This window comes from Bubalus kerabau, chromosome 11, assembly GCF_029407905.1.
Source record: "Bubalus kerabau isolate K-KA32 ecotype Philippines breed swamp buffalo chromosome 11, PCC_UOA_SB_1v2, whole genome shotgun sequence".
Taxonomy (NCBI): Eukaryota; Metazoa; Chordata; class Mammalia; order Artiodactyla; family Bovidae; genus Bubalus; species Bubalus kerabau.
Window position 1 is genome coordinate 33,782,666 of NC_073634.1, and position 26,356 is coordinate 33,809,021.

Below are 26,356 nucleotides of genomic sequence, written 5' to 3' on the forward strand. Positions count from 1 at the left end.
ACATCTATTTCTGCTTGATTGACTATGCCAAAGCCTTTGACTGTGTGGATCACAATAAACTGTGGAAAATTCTGAAAGAGATGGGAATACCGGACCACCTGATCTGCCTCTTGAGAAACATGTATTCAGGTCAGGAAGCAACAGTTAGAACTGGACATGGAACAACAGACTGGTTCCAAATAGTAAAAGGAGTATGTCAAGGCTGTATATTGTCACCCTGTTTATTTAACTTATATGCAGAGTACATCATGAGAAACGTTGAACTGGAAGAAGCATAAGCTGGAATCAAGATTGCCGGGAGAAATATCAATAACCTCAGATATGCAGATGACACCACCCTAATGGCAGAAAGTGAAGAGGAACGAAAAAGCCTCTTGATGAAAGTGAAAGTGGAGAGTGAAAAAGTTGGCTTAAAGCTCAACATTCAGAAAACGAAGATCGTGGCATCCAGTCCCATCACTTCATGGGAAATAGATGGGGAAACAGGGGAAACAGTGTCAGACTTTATTTTTTTGGGCTCCAAAATCACTACAGATGGTGACTGCAGCCATGAAATTAAAAGATGCTTACTCCTTGGAAGGAAAGTTATGACCAACCTAGATAGCATATTCAAAAGCAGAGACAGGAGAGGGACAGGGTGGGAAGATTTGGGAGAATGGCATTGAAACATGTATACTATCATGTATGAAACAAGTCGCCAGTCCAGGTTCAATGCACGATACTGGATGCTTGAGGCTGGTGCACTGGGACGACCCAGAGGGATGGAATGGGGAGGGAGGAGGGAGGAGGGTTCAGGATGGGGAACACATGTATACCTGTGGCAGATTCATTTCGATATTTGGCAAAACCAATACAATATTGTAAAGTTTAAAAACAAAAACAAAAACAAAAACAAAAGCAGAGACATTACTTTGCCAACAAAGGTCCGTCTAGTCAAGGCTATGGTTTTTCCAGTGGTCATGTATGGATGTGAGAGTTGGACTGTGAAGAAAGCTGAGCACTGAAGAATTGATGCTTTTGAGCTGTGGTGTTGGAGAAGACTCTTGAAAGTCCCTTGGACTGCAAGGAGATCCAACCAGTCCATTCTAAAGGAGATCAGCCCTGGGATTTCTTTGGAAGGAATGATGCTAAAGCTGAAACTCCAGTACTTTGGCCACCTCATGCAAAGACTTGACTCATTGGAAAAGACTCTGATGCTGGGAGGGATTGGGGGCAGGAGGAGAAGGGAACGACAGAGGATGAGATGGCATCACTGACTCGATGGACATGAGTCTGAGTGAACTCCGGGAGTTGGTGATGGACAGGGAGGCCTGGCGTGCTGTGATTCATGGGGTCACAAAGAGTTGGACATGACTGAGCGACTGATCTGATCTGATCTGACAGTAAAATTACTAACCAAATGCAGTGCACCATTGATACCAGTTTCTAGAATCCATTGTATAAAAGACAATCCTCTGAGATGGTCTCTTCTCTTGTTTCACAACTAGCTCCTCATCTCTGGGTCATCAACACATGCTCTCTCTTTCTTTAAGGATATTTAAGGTCATTGATTGTCTTATCATGATCCTGCCATGGAATGTAACCACAGCAGAATGAGTGAGAAGATGTGGATGTAGGAGCAGAATTGAACACGGGTCACCGGGCTTTGGAGATAAATGAGACATGGTGTCCAGGATTCTGCCTCTGAATGGTGGAACAAAGGAAGGTGGTTCATGTGAAGAGGGCAGGGATCTAATGGGAAGGAAGTCAGGCAGGTGTACAGTGAAGAGAATAAGTTGGGTTATCTTAGCTCGAACTTTAATGTGATGTGAATCACTTTGAATCTATTAAAATGCAGATTTTGAGTCCGTAGGTCTGGGATGAGCCTGAGAATCTGAGTTTCTTACCAGCTCTCAGAAGACACTATAGATGCTTGTCCATGGACCATATATTTAGTAGTGAGGCCTTAGGAAAGATCATGGAAGGGATTGGCTTGTGTGCCTGATACCCTGATGAGTGACTGCCAGATGAGAAGACATTATTTTCAAGTATGAAAGGATGTAGGGAATGGGCATAGTTGGTGTTCCTTCAGAAACAAAGTAAGCAGGTTCCAAGTACAAGGTGAAAAATAACTGAGAGAGAGAGAGAGAGAGAGAGAGAGAGAGAGAGAGAGAGAAGGAGCAGGGTCCTTTGATCAGCTACTCTACCTACTTGAAGAATATCCTTCCAACCTCTTCTCAGTTGAAACTTGAAATTTTTGTGCTCTCTTGTTACCAGGGCAGTCACTCCTCTCCAGGCTGTCTCTTTTTAGCTTCAAAGCAGTCCATCGATGTAGTGAACAATTTCATCAGCTGGAAATTCGGTCACTGTAAATCCTCAGGGCCCATTTGATTAATTTTGAACTTAATGGGTTGGTTGGCTGTCATAGGAACAGATGACCTAGCTGCCATCCCACACAACTCCTCTCACCCTTGGCATTTTAGGTCAGAAAGAATGTCAGCAGCGAGTTAGGAACATGATGAAAGACAAGAAAGAGCCCACCTCAAGCTAGAAGTGGGAATAGTAGGAGCTGCATGGCAGGGCCTGAATTTGCGCATTTACTTACAGCGTTATGGATTCGTTATTCATCCCTTGAAAAGCATTTCTTGGTACGGTGGTTATGTGTAAGTTATCACAAATTTCCCTTGAGGAATGAAATGAGAAATATTTACTTTCTAAATTTCAGCTGCAAATAGGAAACTCTTATGCATAGCAATCAGCCTGGTACTTACAGAATGAAATTAAATTCAGAGGAGAAGATCTTCGTAACATCTGGAAGCTTGTGGATGCCTGTGTTACAGATGCTTCTGTGATTTGGGGCAGGATGGGAATGTGGGCAGAGTGAGTATAGGGGATTGTTACTAAGGAGTAAAGATAAAAACAGTAGAAAGACACTATGCAGATAACTATTTTCACTAAAATGTGGAGTTTGGCTCTATCAGTAACACTTCTGGCTGTTGAGGATCAGAATTAAAACTATGGGGGAAGTTGCTCCTTTTAGAGATCTAAGGGATGGGGCCAAACTCTTCTGTCTTTTTTATTTGCATTTGTATTTCCAACCTGCCTTTTTCCTATTGTATTGCGTTCCATTTCCTTTTGCTAATTAGTGTATTCTGTGTTCTTAATGGTTCTAGAAAGCATCTCTCACTTTAGAACAGGTTTTAACTCAAACACTTCAGGAAGATTAATCTCCATGTGAGAAATCATATCCTCATTATTAAAGATCTCCCTTTATTTAGCTACCTTACAATTCAGGGAGTTCTTCCCTGTATTTCACTGATCATGGAACATTCTTTTGGTTTTGGAGCTACTCAAGGCTCTTCCTCTTTTCCTCCCACCTTTTACTTAGCCTTCAAAGAGGAGTGAGACTTCAGTGATAGGTTAAATTGAAGGATATTTTATTACACAAGAATGGGACTCCTTGAGAGGAGTCCAGCGTCTGGATCTTCCCAGCCGAGTTTTAAATTCACCAGTCATGGATTGTGGACAGCTGAACTGAACTGCCCAGCACTCTGGTGATGAAGAAAGGAATCCAGGTTTCTCTTTTGGCTCTCTCTGGTTCTCTTCCTTACCTGTTACCCCAGATCACATGGAATCCTTGTCCTCTCTGTGACTGGTGAAGGCAGTGTGGGCTTGGACTGCAGTGTGTACTGGGTTGTGGGAATATTGTATTTTAGGGGTGAAGATGCTATTTAATAAAAGTAGTGATTCTTAGATAACAAGGGGCTGCAGTGGTCAAATTTGGTTTGGGGATTTTCTTATGTTTTTCCAATGTATTTGATACTACAGATGCTTATGCGTCCTGTAGATCCCTTGGAGGTCTGGAAAAGCAGTACACTTGGGTTAGGAATTGTCATCCAGAGTTAGAGCGGCCAAAGGGGCTACGCTCGTGGCCCAGGGCAGGGCTGCTAGAGGTGGTGGACTTTGCATCCTCTGGGGATTTTATGAAATTTAATTCATCAGGAAGAGGAGAGAATGGACATCTATATCAGAGGGTTAAATGTTCATTTTTTTCTCTGTGAATAAATGATTACTTGATATGTGAGAAGATCCAGGGTGACTAGTTTACAGATTTGTATCACGTTACAGGGATTCTTGTTTTGCTGGCAAGGTGATAAATCTGCTAGGCTACAGTGGTACTCAACTTACAATGCTAACTAGTAGGCTTAATAAGGTTTAATGGGAAATAGGAAATAATGATTTGGTTTCTATGGCACAAGGCCTACTCAAGGCAATACTTTAAAATTCGCTGAGTGAATGAATGAACACATGAGGGAAATGAGGTCAGGAATTTTTAACCATGGATGGGGGTCAAATCAGAACTGCCTCTCCACTTTCACCTGTGCCCTGTCTATATCACCACCTCACCTTAGAGAGTCCGACTTACCCTTTTTACAGTGTCCTGACCTCCCTGCCCTGTGCCCACCTTCACTTTGAAAATCATTGCAAGGGGGTGATATCCTTCTTGGAGGTTTGGGACAAAGGAAACGTCAGGAACCACTTACATGTATTCAAAAGCACCCAGCATAGTGGTTAATAGGAAGTGCTGATTAGCTTTTAATCAGAAAGCTGAAGACAGACACGCAAATAATGCTAAGTATGTGGTTTAAAAATTCTTCCCAACCTTTTAATTGTTTAAGTTTTCATCAGATGCCCACATCCCCTGCTCCTATTGCTTAAAAAGGAAAATTCCTCACAGGTATTTTAACTGAGGGAGATTTGTAAATGCTCCAGCCTCAATGTGCACCAGGTTTTTAGTGTTCTGGATCAGTCTGTAAAGAGAAATGGAAAAACAGGCAGCAGTTTAATAGACGCGCTTTATTTGGACTGTACAAGGCCATGGTCACCAGAGGATGCTGGCTGAAAGTGGCATCAACAAAATCAAGTGACTTTCTTGTGCTTGAGGGGTGCTCCTGAGACCCTCGGGATAGAAACGGGATGATGAGAGCCCGTTGGCTACTGCTAGGAAGTTCTGCTTTCAACCTCTTGCTGAGATAAGTGTAAGCATTATAGCTGGGAGTCTGTTCCATTCTCCCTGCTCTCCTTCCTGCCCCCGAGTAACAACCAACATCCAGGGCTCCTGGCCAGCTAGGTCCTGCCCAACCATGGGGCCAGCCCACTGGGGGTGACGGGCAATTTCACTCTCAAGAGAAATGAATGAATTGGCTCTTTGCTCTTGGAGACAAACTGGTCATCTTCGTAGTGGCTGGCAGTCACACTGACCGGTGATTCAGATGGCCACTCAGCCTTTGGAATAGCCCAGGGCTGATGCTGGGGCTTGCATTTGGGGGTTTTTACATCCATTCTATAGATAATTGGTTGTGTGATGATGCCAGGCCTTCTAACATCCCTGAACTAGTGCTCCCTACTGTAAAATTAGAATAATAATAGCACTTCCTCTGCCTCACAGGTTGGTAGGGAGTAACATAATAGGTAGAGATAATGCACAAGGCAGGGCTTGGCAAAATGGAAAAGCACAGCCACAGTACTGCAGTGGCATTATTGCCTTCTTCCTAGTTCCCCAGTGACTTTGAAAAGCAGCTACATTTACTGAATTCTGTCTGCTATGGATTCAATAAAAGGTCAGTAAATGCCTCTGGCTTTTTAAACCCAGGCAACAGCCACGGAAGGAAATGAGAATTACTCTAGTTCTGTAGAGAAAATCTAGAGTATTGGTTAGGTGGATGGACTCCGGTGTCAGCTTGGTTTAACAGGCTGGTGTTACTAGTTGTATGACCTTGGATGCATCACCTGAAGCCTGACTTCCTCATAGAGTGGGTTTTGAATGTAAATGTGTGCGTCTGGTTCACAGTAAGCCTTCCAGTGTTGACAATAGTGGATGAAGTCAGGACGTTGAATGACTGGTCTCTAATCACAGAACTGAGAAGTAGCAGAGCTTGGAGGTGAACACAGCTTTTCCAACTCCAAGTCTAGCGTGTATTCCACCTTAGTATAGTTTCCCATCATGGTGCCGATTTCTGTCCTTTACATCCCTTTGATTCTTTAGAGGTGAGGGACTTTTTGTTGTAATTAACTTTACAACAACTAAGTCAAGCAGTCTTGGGCCATATAAGACATCAGGTGGGTAGGATGGAAAGAACTTCTGTTTCTTAAGATTCTTTTGGAATCTGACCACTCATCCATCCATTCATTGAACAAACATTTATTGAATACCTTCATGTACCAGGCACGGTTCTAGGTGCTGGAGATCCAGCTGTAAACAAGGCAAAGAGAGCTGTGGGGAGCTGACATTCTAGTCTCGGGGCCTTCCTTCCCTTAGAGCACTTTATTTTTCTTTCTGTATCAATAAATTGATACTTTATCTATCTATAAATTGATACTTTATCTTTACATCTATATAAAGATAGATATCTTTATCTATTAAATAAAACTGCTTTACATCATGAGCAGTTTTATTTATCTCAAGCTGCTGTGGTTCAATGTTGCTTGGGAAGTCTGTTAAAACTGCAGATTTTCAGATTTCCAGGTCCAGGTAGGACTGGTAATGGAAATGATGTAACAGAAATGACCTTCCCCTACCCTACTCCCACCATGAAATTCTACTTCACAGCGAAGTCCAGACTATACCTTTTGCACTTAAATACCTGTTATTTTTGATTTCCCTCTGTTTGGTGAATTAGTCTTACTTCCCTGGTTACACTGTTTTCTCTTGGGGGAGATGTAAATTTTACCTCCTCTGGATTCTAGGATCATTTGACCCTTAGTTGGACATGTGTACCCACATACTTATTAATTCATTATCCTCTCTATATGATTGCTAATTGGACCTTTCACAGGGAGGCCTTGTGGTACAGTGGAAAATGCCCAAGCTTTGAAGACATGGGCTGGGGTTGAATTCCAGCCCTGGCATTGTCGAAGGTGCCACTTTGGTCAAGTTACCGACCCTTCTGAGCCTCCATTCCTTCCTGTGAACAAAAGGGATAATTACCCCACTCTGCAGGGCAGCTGCAAGGATTAAATGACACAACCTAGAGGAAATAAAGGCTGAGCACGAGTGCTCAAAATATATTTGTTGCTAATATCTTTTCTGCTTCCTTAACTTTGGAAAGTCCCCTGCTGATGCAGCTTGTAGAAGTTCAGATTTGGGCCAAACTAGAAGGCAATGGCACCCCACTCCAGTACTGTTGCCTGGAAAATCCCATGGATGGAGGAGCCTGGAAGGCTGCAGTCCATGGGGTCGCGAAGAGTCGGACACGACTGAGCAACTTCACTTTCACTTTTCACTTTCATGCATTGGAGAAGGAAATGGCAACCCACTCCAGTGTTCTTGCCTGGAGAATCCCAGGGATGAGAGCCTGGTGGGCTGCCGTCTCTGGGTCGCACAGAGTCGGACACGACTGAAGTGACGCAGCAGCAGCAGCAGCAGCAGCAGGCAGCAGTAAGAAGCCTGGTTTAGGAGTCACATGACCTGATTTCTACTCTTATTAACTCTGGCGCTAACTTGCTGTGTGACATCTGAAAACTGAATCAAGCTAGTCTTCTCCCATTCCCCTTTTTTTGTGTAAATTGGAAGAAAATGATAATTTGGAAAGATTATAAAGAATCAGTTCAAAAACATCACAACAACAAATCCAACATACACATGTCAAACACTTTTACATGGTAGGTTTCTAAGAACCATTTACTAAATAAGTGAATATGCCCAAATAGTCCCCAGTGAACTAATTCATGATCTCTAAGTGAAAGTGAAAGTGAAGTCGGTCAGTCGTGTCCGACTCTTTGCAACCCTGTGGACTACAGCCGGCCAGGCTCCTCTGTCCATGGGATTCTCCAGACAAGAATACTAGAGTGGGTTGCCATTTTCTTCTCCAGGGGATCTTCCCAACCCAGGGATTGAACCTGGGTCTCCTGAATTGCAGGCAGACGCTTTATCCTCTGAGCCACCAGGGAAGACTCTAAGCTCCTTTCTAAATATTCCACCACCTCAAGGACTCCATACCCTTCCTTCCAAGGTAAGAGCTACTTGGCAGGACTCCACAATGTCAATTTTAATTTCCAACTTTGTGTTGTGATGTTTCAGAGTTTATACAGCTCCCAGGGAGAAGCAGTTGTCACCATGGCAACCTGCAGGACACTGCAGTGACAGAAATTGGTGCCTGCCCAGACCTAGTAATTGCTGCAGGCTTTTCCTCTTGGATTCCTAGCTATGGATGCTTGAATACAAATACTGAGTGGGCTCCAGCCAGCGAGGGTAATAGTGTACAGCAATAAACTATCTGTTAGCTGATGCTTACATTTCAGACAAATTGAGGAGGTTGTCAAAGGCATTAGCTTCTATCTTTTCCAGGGAATCACTCTGAGAGATTTCACTAGGGGAGAGAGAGAAAAAAAAAAAAAAAGAAAAAGAAGCATGAAATAAATGATTGTTTCTGCATGATAATAAGCTGTATGCATGACCCAACAATGGGTGGGGGGGGTGTGTCCTTTGAAATAAGAATAGGGATGCCTTAAGTTGTCCTCACATCATAACGTGCTCACACCTCCCTCTAGAAGCCCGAATGGGCACCTACAACCCAGATGCAGTTGAAATGCAAGTTTCAGTATTTCCTGTTGATGTCACCATTTTGCTTATTTATCTATGGACTCAGAGTTACAGATTGTTGGAAGTAGACATGTCCTCTGGGGAAATCTAGTTGGATTCCCTTGTTTTATAGCTTTGGGCATTAAAATTCTGAGAGGAGAGGCAAATAGTGCTTATAAGAAGATTCGGGATCAGGATCAAAATGTCTGGGTTCCCAACTCTATCACTCTAGTGAGGTTTTAATTTGGGTTAGGATTCCTGGTTTCTTGACTCTTTACCCCTCTCCCAAATCCTCTTCTGAGGCAGCTGCAGAGTGGTCAACTCCTGCACGAAGTGTCCTTATTGGGTTGTGACTGTCTGTTTGTATTTGACCATTTTCCTCACTTTGTTAGCAAACTAAGGACAGGGACTATGTCCTAGTCACTCCTGAATCCCTAGTGGCTGCATACAGCCTGGCATTTAGGGTATCAATGAATGAGTAGATAAGTGAATGAATTAATTTTTTTAAAAAAGAAACACAAAAGTAAAGGAACCAACTTTGCCATATATCACCCCCAAGCATGTGGGTAATGTCAATGTTACCCTAAAATCCCCATATAAGCTATCATTTGCTGCCAGCTGAGAAAAGAGTCTCAAATTCTAAGGTTAACATTCACTGAAGGTTTCAGACTTGATGAGCTTTAGCCCACAGGAAGGCTGAGTCTAAGGCAGTTAAGATCTTTTATGAAAACACAGTAGTGGATAGTTCTAGGCTGATTCATCTTATTCCTACCTAATAGTTTTGCTTATTTAACTGTGGCTGCTTTTCTCACTAGGAGGTCTTAATGCATTCAAAGTTTTCAAAACTCAACATTTAAAATTCTTGAGAGCAGAAGAGTAAAGGTTAGCCTCAGGCAAACTGACATTTCTGTAACCTGCAATGAATTTCCTATAATATGCACTAATTCTTTTTTTTTTTTTTGCACTAATTCTTAAATTATTTTTAATGTTCCTATGGACGTGAGTCTCAGTGAACTCCGGGAGTTGGTGATGGACAGGGAGGCCTGGCGTGCTGTGATTCATGGGGTCACAAAGAGTCGGGCATGACTGAGCGACTGATCTGATCTGATTGCTTGCTAATACCCTAAAGAGCAGTCAGAGTTTCCCCACAGAACCAGGACTGATGATGTAGCATCTTCAGAGATGCAGATCTGTTTTCAAAGCCCTGAAAATTGTTAAGATGCTCTCTGGAAGCATCTAAATGGCCTCTGAGGTCCTGTGACTCAGACTGACATTAAGGAGGATGCTGGAATACTGGACTCTAGACTCGCTTTCCATATATGGGCTTTTGTGTCCTAGAAGCTGACCCACGAACATAGGATTGAAGTTACACTTTGCACTGAGAGCACACTGCATTGTCAGGCTGCTTTACACTTTTGATAAATGCCTTTTATCAATATAGATACAAATACTGTATTTGTCATACACTTATTATTTAGATACAAAGATAATCTTCTGATGCACAATAAACTTTCAACACAATTTCTTCTATGCGGGTGTTATCTAAAAATGTGACATGAGGGAACAGCCGCTCTAGCAGAGGGAGTTTTTTATGATTGGAATCTTTTTTTTTTTTTTTTATTGGAGTAGTTTATCATCACCTATCAAAATGCATTCAGTTTGTTGAGACAAGGTTAATTATCTGAATTTTAATGACTCTTGAAAATCATCCCTTTTCTTCAAAGGTCCCTGGATATTATTTGTATTTTAAAGATAAAAATACTAGGGTTTCCTAAACACAGTTTCTCTCCTAGAAAAATTACCACTTTTCAACTATGTGTTCTCTGAGAAAAAATTTTATTTCAATTATGAATGTCTTTTGATATGCAGTATCTTACTTACATTTTTATGACCTCATTAAGTCCTCTGAAAGCTTGAGATGGGATTACTTTGATAGGGAGATAGGTGAGTGATCTAGAAAAGAAAAAAGGAAAGCCAAGAGTTTAAGATTTAAGATTCGATGCCTTTTAAGTTCATGAATGAAATGTGTGTGTATATGTGTGACTGCAGAATTCCCAATAGCTAGATTCAGGTCGAAAATTCTAACTTCTATCAATAAAGAAATGTGCCATGACTAATTCTTGGTCTTTATCAAAAAGTGTGTAGTTTCGTGGTTAAGATAGCGAACCTTGGGATCAGATGTACCCAGGGTCAAATCTCCACTCTTCTACTACATGGCTACAGGACCCTAAGCATACTATTTAGATCCTTTATTTCAGGTCCTTTGTCTATAAAATTGAAATAATAATTCCTATTTCACAGGATCATTGTGAAAATTAATCAAGATAACCTGTATAAAGAATCGGGCTTGGTACCAAGTAAGCAGTTAACACATAGTTTTAGAGTGGACATATAGGCTTGTTGGGAGGATAGAAAAGAAGCTGTCTTGGGTAGAGTGGAGAAATGGATGGTGAAAATACAACTGAAAATCAGGCAGGTAGGAGAAGGGAAGATTCACTAACAGCATGCTCCGATTTCGCTCTATACCATCTTCCCCAGGCAGTCTATTTTAATACTATCTCAACCAGACCACTTTGCTCCTATGGTTAATCAAATGCCATTTTGATTTAATGCCATTTAATCTCATGCCATTTGAGGGAAACATCTAAAGAGACTCCTTCAGGCTCTTACTTATATCCAGAAGAACAATCTGAGTGTTCTTGAATTGAGATCAAAGTTATGCATTACAAAAAGTTGAGAAAAGAGTGACCACTCAGCGAGAGCAAAACCAGAATAGGACAACGTATGAGTGATAAAGGAACCTGGGTTAAGATAACTCAGGAGAAAGCATCTGCAAGGCAGAGATGAAGGTTAACCGGTATTTATCAAGCATCTACACTGATTGAAGGATTTGGCCCAGGGACTGGAAGAGAGGCGGGGAGTGGACCAGGCATTTCAGGAGGGAAGTGAGTATTGAGAGTATGGAGAACAGAAGTGGAGATGCTGCCTTGCTTTTCTGTGTATGCAGCAGAGCCTGGCTCATCTGCTGGGAGAGCTCACCTCCTCCATGACGAGCAGGTAAGAATCAGTGAGATGTCTTACAGTTCCAGAAAGGACTTGCTCCTGGGACTTGTAACGTGCTGTGTAAACTATGCACACCCATTTCTAACCTTATTTTATCCACTTAACAATGGTGTGAGGCAGGTATTTCCCTTCAATAGCAGAAGAAACTTGATCAGAAGAAATTCAGTAACCTGGACCAGATGACACGACCAAGCTGACAGAGTCCAAATGTTCTTTCCACTGTGCAATATGGGCTGAAGTATATGGCTCCTAACCCACGCACTCTCTCTTTTTTCCCAACTTTATTGAGGGATAATTGACAAATATAATTGTATATATTTAAAGGGTACAACATGATAATTAGATATATGCAAATTAGATATATACATACATTGTGGAATGATTACCAATATCAAGATAAGGAACACATCCTGTCACCTCAACACATCAGTCACATCTCAGTTAACGTGTATGTGTGAGTGTGTGTGTGTGGTAAGAGTATTCAGCTCAGCAACTTTTCAAATACACAATAGCCACCTATTCTTTTTTTCATTAATTTAATTGGAGGCTAATTACTTTACAATATTGTGGTGGTTTTTGCCATACATTGACATGAATCCACCACGGGTGTCCATGTGTTCCCCATCCTGAACCCCTCTCCCACCTCCCTCCCCATCCCATCCCTCAGGGTCATCCCAGTGCACCAGCCCTGAGCACCCTGTCTCATACATCGAACCAGGACTGGCGATCTGTTTCACATATGATAATATACATGTTTCAATGTTATTTTCTCAAATCATCCCACCCTCGCCTTCTCCCACAGAGTCCAAAAGACTGTTCTTTACATCTGTGTCTCTTTTGAATAGCCACCTATTCTTAACTATAGCCGCCTTGCTGTACATTAGATTCTCAGAACCTATTCTTCTTATAACTGAACGTTTGTACCCTTTGACTTGTATCTTCATTTTCCCTTGCCTGTGGTCACTGGTGACCACCATTTCTATTCTCTGTTTCTATGAAATTGTTTTTTTCCCCCTAGATTTCAGAGAGAAATAATACCATGTAGCATTTGTCTTTCTCTAGCTTATTTCACTTAGCATAATGCTTTCCAGTTTCATCCATGTTGCTGCAAATGGCAAACTTCCTTCTTGTTATGTCTGAAAAATATTCTGTTGTGTATATATATACACACACAAGGTATATATATATACACACACCATATTTTCTCTGTCCATTCATCTGTCAAATAACTTTAGGTTGTTCCTATATCTTGGCTATTATGAATAATGCTGCCATGAATATGGGATGCAGATGTCTCCAAGAGTAGTGATTTCATTTCCTTTGGATGTATGCCAGGTCACTCACTCTTTCTCATTGAGCACAGCGAAAGGACAGGCACTGGACCCTCGCTTCTCTTGAGAAGAAGCATGTTACACTCTTGCTATTCCTCCTGCAAAGCAGCTTACCAGTAATTCCTCTCTAGGAGCTAATGCAAAGAAATTTCATTGCAGAAAAACACTTTCACTCAACAATCTCTTAGAGGTGTTACAACCTAGAACAAGTAATCCAAACTTGGTCCTCTAATTTTATTCCTTAAGACAGTCCCACCAAGCATATCCTTCAGTACCCAAACTTATTTGACAGAACATCTGAGAAGAACAGGGACAGGACAGGGAGAAATCTTCTTATGATGGCATGTTTGCTTCCTATATTTCTTCTGGAATCATGTCTGCTTGGCTTACTGATTAAAAACACAGTTTTATTGCTCTCTGCACTGCCAAGTCAATAAATTTCCAGAAGAGAAAGCTGTATTCTACTGTACCCCATGCAACATCAATAAAACTGACAGCCAAATTCTGATTCCAGAATCTTTATTGCTGGGGATAATGCAGTGCAGAACATATTTTGGAGAGTGTTTACATAAAAGCTTCAACTGAACCCTTCAGAGCTGTTTATTCATGCAAATGCAGCTCAGAAGCTGAAGCCTCTTAGCAGGCAGCCTTCTCCTCCAAAAGGGAGCACGTGTGGCTCCCAGGAGAGCAGTTTGGCTCAGAGCTGACCCAGGGAGGACACCTGAGTGTTTGATTGATGGAGGGATGAGGGGTAAGGAGCAAGGGTTGGACAGAAGTGAGAGAAGCTGTAGATCATCACTGGCTGCTCCCAGTGACTGTGCAACAGCCCTGGTGCAAGATGAAATTTTGTAGAGTTGATGTTGATGCTGCAGAGCAGGAAAGGCTAGTGATGAGAGTGAAAACAGAGTGCCGTCCATAAAAGAGACACCGAGTGAACAGCAGGTAGCTTTATGGATGTGGCTGGCCCCAGAAAAGAGGCCCGGGGGTCAGAGGATGGAGGGAGAGATGGGGTGAGACAGGTGCACCAAGCTTTTCACAACAGAAGTATTGGCATGAAGTGATATGGGGAAGGTGGGCCTATGAATCCCGAACTGTTTCCTCCACTGACACATTTTTATTTTAGTGACGTCATTCCTTCTTTAGTGACGTCCTTTAGTGACGTATTCCTTCCTGACTCATTTTCCAAGGGCAGCAGTTCCGAAGCATTCACATGTCTGTCTCCTGTATTTAAATGTTTGTTCATGTGGCCCATGATTTGTTAATAACCATCTCAATGTACTCCCTTTGGAGGTGATCCTTTTCCTGTTTGATGCTTCTGTGATTCTACCCATGAAGCCAGAAGCTCTTAGCAATGTGGACAATTGTCCCAATAACCCTGCAGTTCTACTCCTGTATACATCCCAGAGAAGTTCTCACACTGATACTTAAGGAAACCTGCACAAAGATTTTCTTGAGGGAATGGTGAAATGGGCACACTTACCTAATGGGTCGGCAGGTAGGAGCAAGTGTGTAAAGGTACACGGAGCAGTGTGTGTGGATCTTAGAATCATGGTGTTAAGAGAAATGCCTTCATGTTGATGCATGGCAAAACCAGTACAATATTGTAAAGTAATTAGCCTCTAATTAAAATAAATAAATTTAAATTAAAAAAATAAAAAGAGAAATGCCTAAGAAATTAATGACATATATGCACAATACTACTTGCAGAATTAAAATACATGCACACCAGACATTAGAAAACATGAACATACATCAGGATGGTTGCCTACGGTGCGCCTTAGTACCTGAAACTATGCTCCCCCTGCACTGGTACTTATTTTGGCCTTGATTTCTTATCCTGTACCCTGCCTGGTCTCCCCAAAGTCCATCCAGAAGGAAAGCCTCTGACCTTCCTTTCTGCCAATCACCAGATCTTGAGCCCTGTATTTCTGCCTCTCAGAAGACACGGCTGACCTGGATAGGTTCCTAGGTACTATCTGGTTCAGCTCAGTTCAGTCATCAGTTGTGTCTGACTCTGCAACCCCATGGACTGCAGCATGCCAGGCTTCCCTGTCCATCACCAACTCCCAGAGCTTGCTCAAACTCATGTCCATTGAGTTGGTGATGCCATCCAGCCATCTCATCCTCTGCTATCTGATTAGGATCAATATAATACCTCTCACTGCTGGCTTCTCACTTGCAAACTGGGTCCCATGGCGTAGATGCTGACCCTGTGCTGGGGCCACCCGGTGCAGCTGGGTCAATTCCTCTAGTGGATGCTGTGGTAGGCTGCCACAGTCTTCTTTTAGGACTGAGGTCCTCTTTGGGAAGCGATAAAGAATCCACCTGCAATGCAGGAGACGTGGAGACATGCGTTCTATCCCTGGGTCAGGAAGACCCCTTGGAGAAGGAAATGGTGATCCACTCCTATATTCTTGCCTGGAAAATCCCATGGACAGAGGAGCCTGGCGGACTTCAGTCCATGGGGTTGCAAAAGAGTTGGACATGACTGAGTGGCTGAGCACAGCACCCATTCCCCCAGATATTGGGAGAGTCGGCAACTGAAGTTCTCGGCTGAGTTGCCCTCCTGGAATTCCTGTCAGCCTTAGATTGCCACTTCACTCAATAGTAGGCCTTCTTTCCTGGGTATCCAGTGACTGGTCATGCCTATACTTAGTTGTGCCTGACTCTTTGCAACCCCATGGATTGTGTAGCCTGGCAGGCCTCTCTGTCCATGGGATTTTTCAGGCAAGAATACTGGAGTGGGTGCCATTTCCTCCTCCAGGGGGTCTTCCTGACCCAGGGATCAAACTGGCATCTCCTGCATTTGTAGGCAGAATCTTTACCTGCTGAGCCATCGGGGAAGCCTGGATGCATAGACTAAAGGTCCAGCCCGTTTGTCTTGCCTAATGTGGAACTGCTCATGAGAGCCATCCTGCTTTCAGACCTCCTTTACATCAACTCTTTCACCTGGGCCCCGACTCAGTGCCCTTCCTAGCCAGCCCCAGTTGTCAAGGCACCAGCTCACCTTCTGTCAGAGCCCAACAACAGATAACAAATAGCATTCAGATGAACCTACTCCCCTTGAAGAAGATTATCAGGTCCTCCTTAATTGTTCCTAATGTCTCTTTGAGGGATCAAGGGTGGGGCTTGGGCCCCTCTTATTTTTTTTTTTCTTCTGAGTTTAATAATACAGATGACCTTGGAAGAAGCCAGTTTGTCCAGCTCACTGGTTTGTTAATGAACGTTCAACATAATGTTAGCAGGAGAGTTTCAGAATCAGGAGTTTCTTTGTCCCCCTTTAAAGAAGCCCAAGATTTAGAAATCCTTGCTTATAAAAACCTGTCCATTGGGAGACATTTGTGTTATTAAAGAGTTCTTTGTTCTACAGGAAGATCTGATGAAAGGCTCCTTTAAATAGCAAATTCCCTAGGTGAATGAAAAATACGGTTTAACTGACACACTCTCCTTTTAAAGATAGGTATTGCCTCAAACCAATTACAACTGTAGGTTCTCCCACTTCCCCCCTCATTTTAGGAGCTTGGAGTGCACAGATGCTTTCCAGGGTAGGACCACCTGCTGAAGCCCACAGGCTGAGCAGGACCAGAGGAAGACAAGAGCCAGGGAAGAAATCCCATGCTAATCTGGAGTCCTCAAAGCCTGGATGGGGTCTTGTTCACCTTGCTGGAGCCTTTACCTCTTCTGCTCAGAATGGCAGAAATGAAATGTTTTCATTCATTTCCCTCTAATCATTTAGAAAAGCCATCTGTATTACCAATTTAAGAAAGCTACAAACATCCAGCCATCTTGCATAGCTACACACCCTGAATTTTAAAACACTGAAAAATCAGAGGAAGAGAAAAAGACATAAACCCGGGATGGTCAAAGATATGTTTGCAGATGAGCTCAGAAATGGGAGCATTAAACACTGAATTGTTCAACTTTAAAAGAATGTTAATGTTTTTGTATTTATTACATAAGACCTTGTTCTACATTGAACAGAGACTTGAGAATTCCTGCGTTCTTTTCAGTCATTATAATAAACTTGCTTTCATCTTGGAATGAAGTAAAAATGGCTTTTCCCTTCACAAATGATTTTAAACCTTTATACTTTCAAATGCATTAATCTATTTGGTAACTTCATTACTGAGTATGTCTTCTTTTATTGGCCTCTTGTCTTTAGCATTTACCTGGAGGACACCGAGATGTCAATGTTAACTGAAATATGAAGTCAGTGTAGATGGACATCCAATATGTTAACGTTTTACATCAGAGAATTTGGGAATACACTTTTAAGCACTTCCTGCATTAGAGTCAGTGAATCAGAATAAAAAGGATTGCTTGCAAGTGGTTTGGTCCAACCCCTCACTTTAGATGAAGAATCTTAAGTGAGGAAAAGTGAAATGACTTCCCTGAAACCGCAAGGCAGTTCAGCAGCAGATCTGGACTAGAACATAGGTTACTCTGTTCCTGGTCCAGTGCTATGTCCTACGTTAGTCAAATTGCAACAGTCCTGTTCCTTAGGGGTGTGTTGATACGCCCCACTACACAGTCCTCTGGTTCTTCTGCAAAAACCTTGCTTCTGTGAGAGCCACCAGCTTCTTGAGGGTGTGCTCACAGTCTTTAACTTCAAAGTGTGAGTCACTCAGTCATGTCCGACTCTTGGCGACCCTGTGGACTGTAGCCCACTAGATGCCTCTGTCCATGGAATTCTCTAGGCAAGAATACTGGAGTGGATAGCCATTCTCTTCTCCAGGGGATTGTCCCAACCCAGGGATCGAACCCAGGTCTCCTGCACTGCAGGCAGATTCTTTACCATCTGAGCCAGCAGGGAAGTCCCCTAAGTTCCTGTTTTCCCATGAAGCTTTTAGAGCCTACTAGGGTGCTCTTTCTTCCTCTCCCCTGTCCTCCTCAGCACTAATGGCTACATTAAAAATAGTTTCTCTTTTTCTGCTCTGTTTTTTGAGAATTCACCAGGTGTTTTGTATGAGTGTTTCCTCTCTTCACCATTGAATTTCTAGTGTCGGCTGGATTCTACCTTCAGACCATGAAGGCAGAATCCAGCTTCACAGCCCCTTTATTCTCTCCCCACTGTCATTCTCCTTGGCCATTCTTCACCTTGACTGCTCCATAGTCCACATATTGGTTTCTCTTCACACCATCCTAAGCTTCCTCTGCCCAGTAGGGCCTTTCCTGATAACTCCCATCATGTCACTCTACTACTCAGATTCTTCTGTCCCTCCTCTTGACCTGTCTACTTTTCTACAAATGTCTCAGCCTTGCATTCGAGGCCCCTGAAACAAAAGCTTAAACTTCATTTGCCAGTCCTATCACCCACACTTCCCCTCATATAACCAATACACTAAACTGGCACTGTCCAAAAATGCAGCCGCCAGCCACATACGGGTATTGAGCACTTGAAATACATCCAGGCCAAACAGAGATACACTGTAAGTTTCAAATACACACCAGATGTCAAAGACTTGGCAAAACAAAATAAAGCATCTCATTAATAATTTTTATATCGATCGATGTTGAGATGTATGTGGCTGAACCACACTGACTCTGTTTTTCTCAGCTCTCTCTGAGGCCCACAGTCTTACCCGTCTCCTTTCTGCATGGCTGACCTTTAGTGCACTCAGAAGGAATGCACCCAAATTGGATGAGTTTCCTGTCACCTTTTCCCCTTGTCTTCATCCAAAATGAAAACTGGAAGAACGCCTCCTGCTGATGCAGATGATTAATGGTCATGAAACCCCCAAGCGGAAGGAAAAACCCCTGGTTCCCATCTGGTGTGGACCTGCTTCTCCATGGCAGTCAGGTTCTATTTTCAGCTCTGGTCCCTGTAAAGCCCCCGTATACCCTTTTCCACACCCTGCAGTATGGAGTACAACTGTGCACGTTGTCCACTTAATCCCACCTGCATATAAATTACCCTCAATAAGCTTCATAGTTGCACTTCATGAAGATGCCTGTTTTGTTTTTCAATCTCAAGTTTAGAAGACATTATTTAACATAATAATTTTGCCTTCCAACAAAAATTCAACATTGAATATTCAAAATTTCAATATTCAATTGAATATTCAAAATTCAATATTCAATTTTGCCTTCCAACAAAAATGATTTTGTACATTTGGATTAAATAAAATATTTTACCAACCTAGACAGCATATTAAAAAGCAGAGACATTACTTTGCCAACAAAGGTCCATCTAGTCAAGGCTATGGTTTTTCCAGTAGTCATGTATGGATGTGAGCGTTGGACTATAAAGAAAGCTGAGCGCCAAAGAATTGATGCTTTTGAACTGTGGTGTTGGAGAAGACTCTTGAGAGTTCTTTGGACAGCAAGGAGATCCAACCAGTCCATCCTAAAGGAGATCAATCCTGGGTGTTCATTGGAAGGACTGATGTTGAAGCTGAAACTCCAATACTTTGGCCACCTGATTCAAAGAGCTGACTCATTTGAAAAGACCTTGATGCTGGGAAAGATTGAGGGCAGGAGGAGAAGGGGACGACAGAGGATGAGATGGCTGGATGGCATCACCAACTCAATGGACATGGGTTTGGGTAGACTCTGGCGGTTGGTGATGGACAGGAAGGCCTGGCATGCTGCAGTTCATGGGGTCGCAAAGAGTTGGACACAACTGAGCAACTAAACTGAACTGAAACTTTATTTCACCTTTTTAAACCTTTTAGAATGTGGGTATTAAAAATTAAAATGACACTCGTGACTAACATATTTCTACTGGACAGTGCCTCCCTAGACAAATCAGACTGTCATGTTTCCTGAATTTGCCTCATATTGTCCTGACTTCCAGAGAAGGAGATGGCACCCCACTCCAGTACTCTTGCTTGGAAAATCCCATGGACGGAGGAGCCTGGTAGGCTCCAGTCCATGGGGTCGCAAAGAGTTGGACACGACTGAGCGACTTCACTTTCATGCATTGGAAAAGGAAATGGCAACCCACCCCAGTGTTCTTGCCTGGAGAATCCCGGGGACGGGGAAGCCTGGTGGGCTGCCGTCTCTGGGGTCACACAGAGTCGGACACGACTGAAGCGACTTAGCAGCAGCAGCAGCAGCAGCAGTCCTGCCTTCATTCACACCGTTTCTGCCACCTGGCGCATCCACCCTCCTCTGCTGGTTAGAATCTACCCTTGGTTAAGGTCTGTCTCGGGCGCTGTGTACTTTGTCTTCATCGCCACGTGCATGTGCCTTCTCTCTGGTGGCAGCATGGTGGGAAAGTGACAGTGTCGACTCAGGAGCCAGGCTGCCCGGGTGCATTTCACATGTATAGAGTGATGATGATGCTAACTACTGCACAGATTGTTAAGGCAATGTTTATGTAATACTAATATGGCATCTCTCACAAGATTAGAGCTCAATAAGTACTTTTAATTCCCAGCTGCTTGCTGTGAAGGGTTCAAGCTACCCCAGCCATGCCTCATGACAACTCTGCCTCCTTGCTGGGGATGGGGTAGGGTGGACTCAGTACTTTGGAATGGATTCTTCTATTTGTCCAACCCTTACATCGACAAAGCGCCTGTGACTTGTCTCCAACTCTTTACTCCGCTGATTATACATAGGACAACTGAGAGAGAGGGTGGACATTCCCACGTGGCACCTTTCCATTGAGCTCAGGTATTCCTTATAGACTGTGTCTGATAGCCTTTTAAAGAAATGATAAAGAACAACCTTCCATTAAGTATCTCAATTCTAGGGAGCCACTCGGCAGAGTTCTCATTTGCTCATTGATTCTAAAAAGTGTGGTCAGTTGAAACTCTCCCACTGGAAAGTACAATCTGAGTGACTCTTCTTTAAGACAGCCTTTGCAAAGCACCTGAGGAGCTTGAGGAGTTTATGAATCACAATGTGAACCAAGAGTTTCAAGAAGATTCCCTGGGTAATGGATTTTCCAAATCATTTGTACAACAACTAAATTAAAAATGTAAAGCCCCGGAGAAAAATGGTCAACACATCTAAGCCCTTACTCAAGACCCATCTAAAGTTTTCTAAAGACACAAAGCAAAATAACCCCATCTCTACCCCCAAACTCGAATTCTTCTAGCAATAATATAACACGACAGGAATAACTCTGGTAAATAAAACTACATGTTGAATCTTCCCCAGGGAAGGTGTGCATTTTCTGTAATGATTTCTCAAAAATATTTCTTAGAAGCAGAGAACATCATGTTGTCAGGGCAGTCACACTGCAGCTATGCTTCGGGAGCCTCTTTCATTACAAGCTTCTGTTTCCAGACACTTTTTTATTTTTTTGGTGAGCCTGTGAAAGCTGGATGCAACTGATAAACTACATGCTTTTAATTAATTTGATGGAATGGGTTTGAATTGCCTGAAATTATTGGCATGTGTATCTTCCTTTTTCACTAGCTCCTCAGATCTGGTAGACACAAGTGTGTGTGGTTGCCTGGTTCAAAAAGGCCCCTTCGCTGGAAGCATCTCAGTGCTGCTGGCAGCAGCATGGGCGCATCTCGTTGTCTGCTCCAGTCTCAGCAGTGGGACGGGGCACGCGCAGATTCTCCCTCTAGGAATTTGAAACTTGTGATAGGTCTTTGGAGCTGCTTCATTACAAAGGTGGAATCTAGAGAAAAGTTCCCTGACCTCTTGCTGCTAAAATGCCAAATCCTCCCTGGATCTTGCTCACATCCTTCTAGCTCCTTATTCTTCTGTTAAGTTAATCTCTTATGATTAAATCTGTCAGAGTTGATTTCTGGTGCCTGCAAATAAGAAAAGCCTTCATCAGAACCACACCCACTGTTTCCAGGGGAAAGTCATCCACTCTCCATTGATGATCCATAACACAGACAGGGCACATGCCTGGTGATCCATGAGAGAGCAGAAGGCTTTGAACAGTGATTCCCTGGTGGCCTCACTAAGCTGGTTTCAAAGGCCAAGATGGAGCCTGTGGGATAACCATGTTATTCCACTGCCCCTGCAGAGAGTGAGGCTTAAAGAACTACAGTTCAACAATCTTTTCACCGAGGTGTCTTTGTTACTCTGGCTAGAAGGGACAGAATCTTTCTCTGAAATCTCACTAGACTGTGTGTGTAACCTTCATCTGGCTTTTATCACCTTCTGCATTTCCGTCAGTTACCTGAGAATGAGTCCTCTCCCTCCTATGGCTGGAAGACTGTAAGCTCTTGGGGGGCAGGGGCTGGTCTGTGGATCCTGTGCATCGCCCTATACATGTCAGTACCTAGTTCCTGAGTGGTCAGCAAGCCTGACCTGAAGGTTTTCTGTGTGTCCAGCCACAGGCTTTGGGAAGGGGAAAGGACCTAGAATAGGCTTGGATGCTCTAGCTGGACAGGTAGGACTGGCCCAGTTGAATGATAGAAAACAGAGTATAATCACGTATTACGTGACATGTTTGAGAGGCCGCTCAGCCGGTGCTGAAAAGACCAGCATATATGAGTTCCAGGCAGTAATGAGCTCTGGTGTTTCAGGATTCTAACTTATTTACCTTCCAGGCTGAGAAGACCCCGTGGGTCATTTTCTCTAATTAGCACCTCACAGGAGCAAAACTATTCCATCAGGCTTCCATCAGCCTTTGCAAAGGCTGTCTTAACAGTAATAGATATTTACTGTTCAACTTCATATACAGGCTGTGGGTTTTTCAGGTCTTCTCTGCATCATCAGATTATTACAATAATCCTTTGCAGTTATGGAAAACCTTTATTTCTGAGTACTTTTGGCCCTGCTGTCTTGGTTATCTTCACCACAGTCGACCCCACTCAGGGGTAAGAATCATGATGCCCCTTTTACAGACAGCACAGAGGTTTTCTTGCTGTCCTGAGCCCACACTGCAAATTAGAGAAAGGGGGACCTGGTGCTAGGACTCACGTCTGCCTGGTCCATGTCCTGTTGATCAATTCAGATAATTTGGGGGATGTGCTGGGCCTTACCCCATCGTACCAGGGTGTCTTCACCCCTGTGGGATCAGAAATGCTCTCTACTGCTGCTCCCGAGGTAGAATTATGAACCCGGGAGTCACCTCATTTTATCAGCGTCAAGGACAAACTTAACAGCAGCAAGGGATAAAGTTTTCCTTCTGAAAGTTGAGTTTTACTTGTAGATTGGACTTTTCTGACTCTGGCTCAGGTGGCATTCAAGACTCGTGGTTCAGGGCCACCAGAGAACAGCTGTGAGTGGTGTGCCAGCATGGAGGGGGCGGCATCTCCTAGTGAGGCAGAAGCTGAGAGTAAATGAGGACCATGTGGGGAAGCAGCTAGAAGCTTCCCACTAAGTCAGGGAGCCCACCTGCCTGGTGGGTGGGATTATTTTAATTTCCTTCTTAAAAAAAAAAAAAAAAAGAACTGGTGTAAAATTTGTTAAAATCTGCATTAAATGTGATTTTTTTGCACATTAAGGGGAGCTGCCAGAATGGAACACATATGCTCCCATGGAGCCAGCCCTCTTGGGTCTGGTTGGAGAGCAGCAGGGCCTCTCTCCACCACCATGACCCTGGCTTTAAAATTCCATATGTAAGATCAAAGTTACACACGGCCAAGACACTATCTGGTGCAGCCAACCTGAGAGATTATATTTTGGAAAGAAAGCTTTTGTGTCTCATTTTTTAAGACATGAAAAGTAGCCAAATTGAGGAGATTAGAAAGAAGGTAGAGGTGGGTAAAGGAGCAGAACTGGAACCCTGAATTAATCTAACACACTGCTTTTGAAATAAGAAAAAGGATAATGTAGAGAAAATCCAAGGAATTATTGCTCTGCAAAGGGAAGGCTGGATCCAATGCCAAAGGGATCTGTGTGTGGAGCTTTTTGGCCGCACACTTCCACTGAGACTCTGGGAGCTCTGCTGCTTGCGTTTTAGTGTCCTTCTAGGTGCCATCATTCACTTTCCCCAAAAGGATGATTTCTAAACTAATAAAATCTGGCCCTTGCAAAGCTTCTCCCAGGGAGTCTGTTTATAGGCACAGCCAGGTTTAAGAATTGTCTTGAAGATAATAACTGGGAGAGCTGAGTCAGAACTGAAGTTCAAGATCAACCTCTATCTTGGGCCTTTCTTTCTGTTTTTGTGGGAGTGAGGTAGGAAGGTGGAACATGAGCTTTCAGAATTCTGAGATTTTTTTTTTTTTTTGAGTCTGGTTCAGCTGCAGGGAAGCTGAAGGTAGGGCCAAGCTGTTTTACTTGAAAGAGTTTAGTAAGCTTCCCTCTGTCCTATGGACTCTTACCTGGTGCCCCGACCCAGGAGCCAATAGGTCTCAGTTCACGTGGTTGTTTTGTTTTCATGGGTCCTGGGCTGGGAATTGATTTTTTTCTAGTGAATGAGTTAAAACAAATTGACAACAAAAATTAGAACAATCTATGGGACTGTTGGGATACACGATCAATAATATAGGTAAGCTTCCGGTCTTGCTTCTCTGGATGGTCCTTTTAAAGGACAGAAAATCTGGGACCTGGATGTTGATATAATAGAAAGAACCCCCCTCTGATACCCATAGCACCTCACCTTCCCATTTTCTAGGATGGAGATTTTTTTTTTCATTTATCCATTTTTTAAATTGGAGGATAATTGCTTTATAGTGTTGTGTTGATTGCTATCATATACCAATGCGGATCAGCCGTACATACACATATGTCCCCTCCCTCTTGAACCTTCCTGCCACCCCCCACCCCATCCCAGCCTTCTAGGCTGTCACAGAGCACTGGGTTGGGCTCCCTGCATTACACAGTAACTCCCCACTGGCCAACTGTTTGCACGTGGTGATGTGTGCGTCTCAGTGCTGCTCTCTCCATTCGTCCCCCTTCTCCTTCCCCTGCTGTGCCCACGAGTCTGTTCTCTGTGTCTGCATCTCCATTCCTGCCTTGTACATAGGTCCACCAGTACCATATTTCTAGATTCCATATATATGCATTGATATATGATGTTTGTTTTTCTCCTTCTGACTTACTTCACTCCTCACTAGGACTGATTCAAATTTGCTCCTTTTTATGGCTGAGTAATATTCCACTGTATATATGTGCCATAACTCTTTATCCATTCATCCATAGGGGGATATCTACATTGTTTCCATGTCCTAGCTATTGTAAATAGTGCTGCAATAAATATTGGGGTACATGTGTCTTTTAAAATTATTGTTTTATCAGAGTATATGCCTAGTGGTGGGATTGCTAGATCATATGGTAGTTTTATTCCTAGTTTTTTTTTTTTTAACAAGTCCCTAGGATGGAGATTTTAAAGTAACAGTTAGATGTGGTACGTGCTTTCCTTGTGTACTGGTTCATTGTTCCTGCTCAGCTCAATTTGATCATCATATAGTTCAACAGACACTTTAATCATACTACCTGTGAACTTTTGGAAATCCTGAGCTGAATAAGACCCCTTCAGGTGCTTCTCACTTTAGCACAATGATTCAAAACCATGGTGGGGTAAGGTGGGGACTCCTACTCCCCGCCCCAACACACACTGTCACCAGGGGCATTTGACTAATATCTAGAGAACTTTTTGTCATCATCTGAGAGGGTAGTGCTACTGGCATATAGCAGGTGGAGGACAGGGAGGTGCCTGACACCCTGCAGTGTACCAAACAGCTGCCCACAGCAAATGATTATCAGGCCCCAGAGAACAGCTGTGCTGAGGTTGAGGAAGCCTGCTGTTGCAGAGGAGGTCCATGCGGAATAAACAGTTTATATGGGAGATATGCAAAAGCAGATATAAGTACAAAGTATCAAAGCAAGTGTGTGTATATGGGAGAGAAGGGCCATGGGGAAATCTTGTTGGGAAGCGATTTCAAATCATGATTTTTATTTAATGCCTTTGTAATCAACTATCCAAGAATGACTCTGAAAGTTTATTAGTCGAGAACTACATATTGGGAATTTTTTTTTCTTTTTGCACAACTCTGGGTAATTTAATCAAACATTCCTGATAACTTTATATTTCCCCTTACAAAAAAATTTCCCCAAAGAACCAGGGAGAGGTATAAATAGGGAAGAATACATTCAACCTTATTCTCTGCTTCTCAGCAAGGAAATCTCTAGCCCACTCTCAGCTGTGATTTTCTTTCACCTGGACTCTCCTTTCCTTCTCTCCTTCAAGGTTTAGCCTCATAACCCTTAGTCCATGACGCTTTCCCTTGGAGATTTCCGTGCATAGGGAGCGGTCTATTCCCTGAACTCCTCCGAGCCTCACTGCCCACGCTTCTCCTGGGTGTGAGTGTGTTTCTGCCTAGACTGTGGGCTCCTCAAGGATGGGGACCACCCCCTCCATTGGTATATTCCTCTACAGCACAGAACATGCTCTGGATCCCGATTTACGCTCAAGGTAGGAGAAGGAGAAAGACATTCAGGAAAGATGTTCAGAAAATTAACATCTTCCTGTGACACTGGACTGACAGATACAGCACATTTTCTCCTTCTAAAGTCTCTGGATTGTGTCTTATAATAAAGT

The 26,356-nt window shown here is 43.2% G+C and overlaps 2 protein-coding genes across 2 annotated transcripts in view; one reads left to right on the forward strand and one right to left on the reverse strand.

The window, feature by feature from the left end:
- The window catches only part of GTF2A1L (general transcription factor IIA subunit 1 like), a 168,394-nt gene that overhangs the window by 92,056 nt on the left and 49,982 nt on the right, over nucleotides 1-26,356 (forward strand). The window lies entirely within an intron of this gene.
- LHCGR (luteinizing hormone/choriogonadotropin receptor) overlaps nucleotides 1-26,356 on the reverse strand; it is a 63,135-nt gene that overhangs the window by 31,784 nt on the left and 4,995 nt on the right. The window contains exons 2-6 of the mRNA XM_055540047.1: nucleotides 10,442-10,513; nucleotides 8,274-8,348; nucleotides 4,716-4,790; nucleotides 2,751-2,825; nucleotides 2,585-2,662 (exon numbers count right to left, since the gene is read on the reverse strand). Of these exons, the coding sequence (XP_055396022.1) occupies nucleotides 2,585-2,662; nucleotides 2,751-2,825; nucleotides 4,716-4,790; nucleotides 8,274-8,348; nucleotides 10,442-10,513 (375 nt within the window). The remainder of the gene's footprint in view (nucleotides 1-2,584; nucleotides 2,663-2,750; nucleotides 2,826-4,715; nucleotides 4,791-8,273; nucleotides 8,349-10,441; nucleotides 10,514-26,356) is intronic.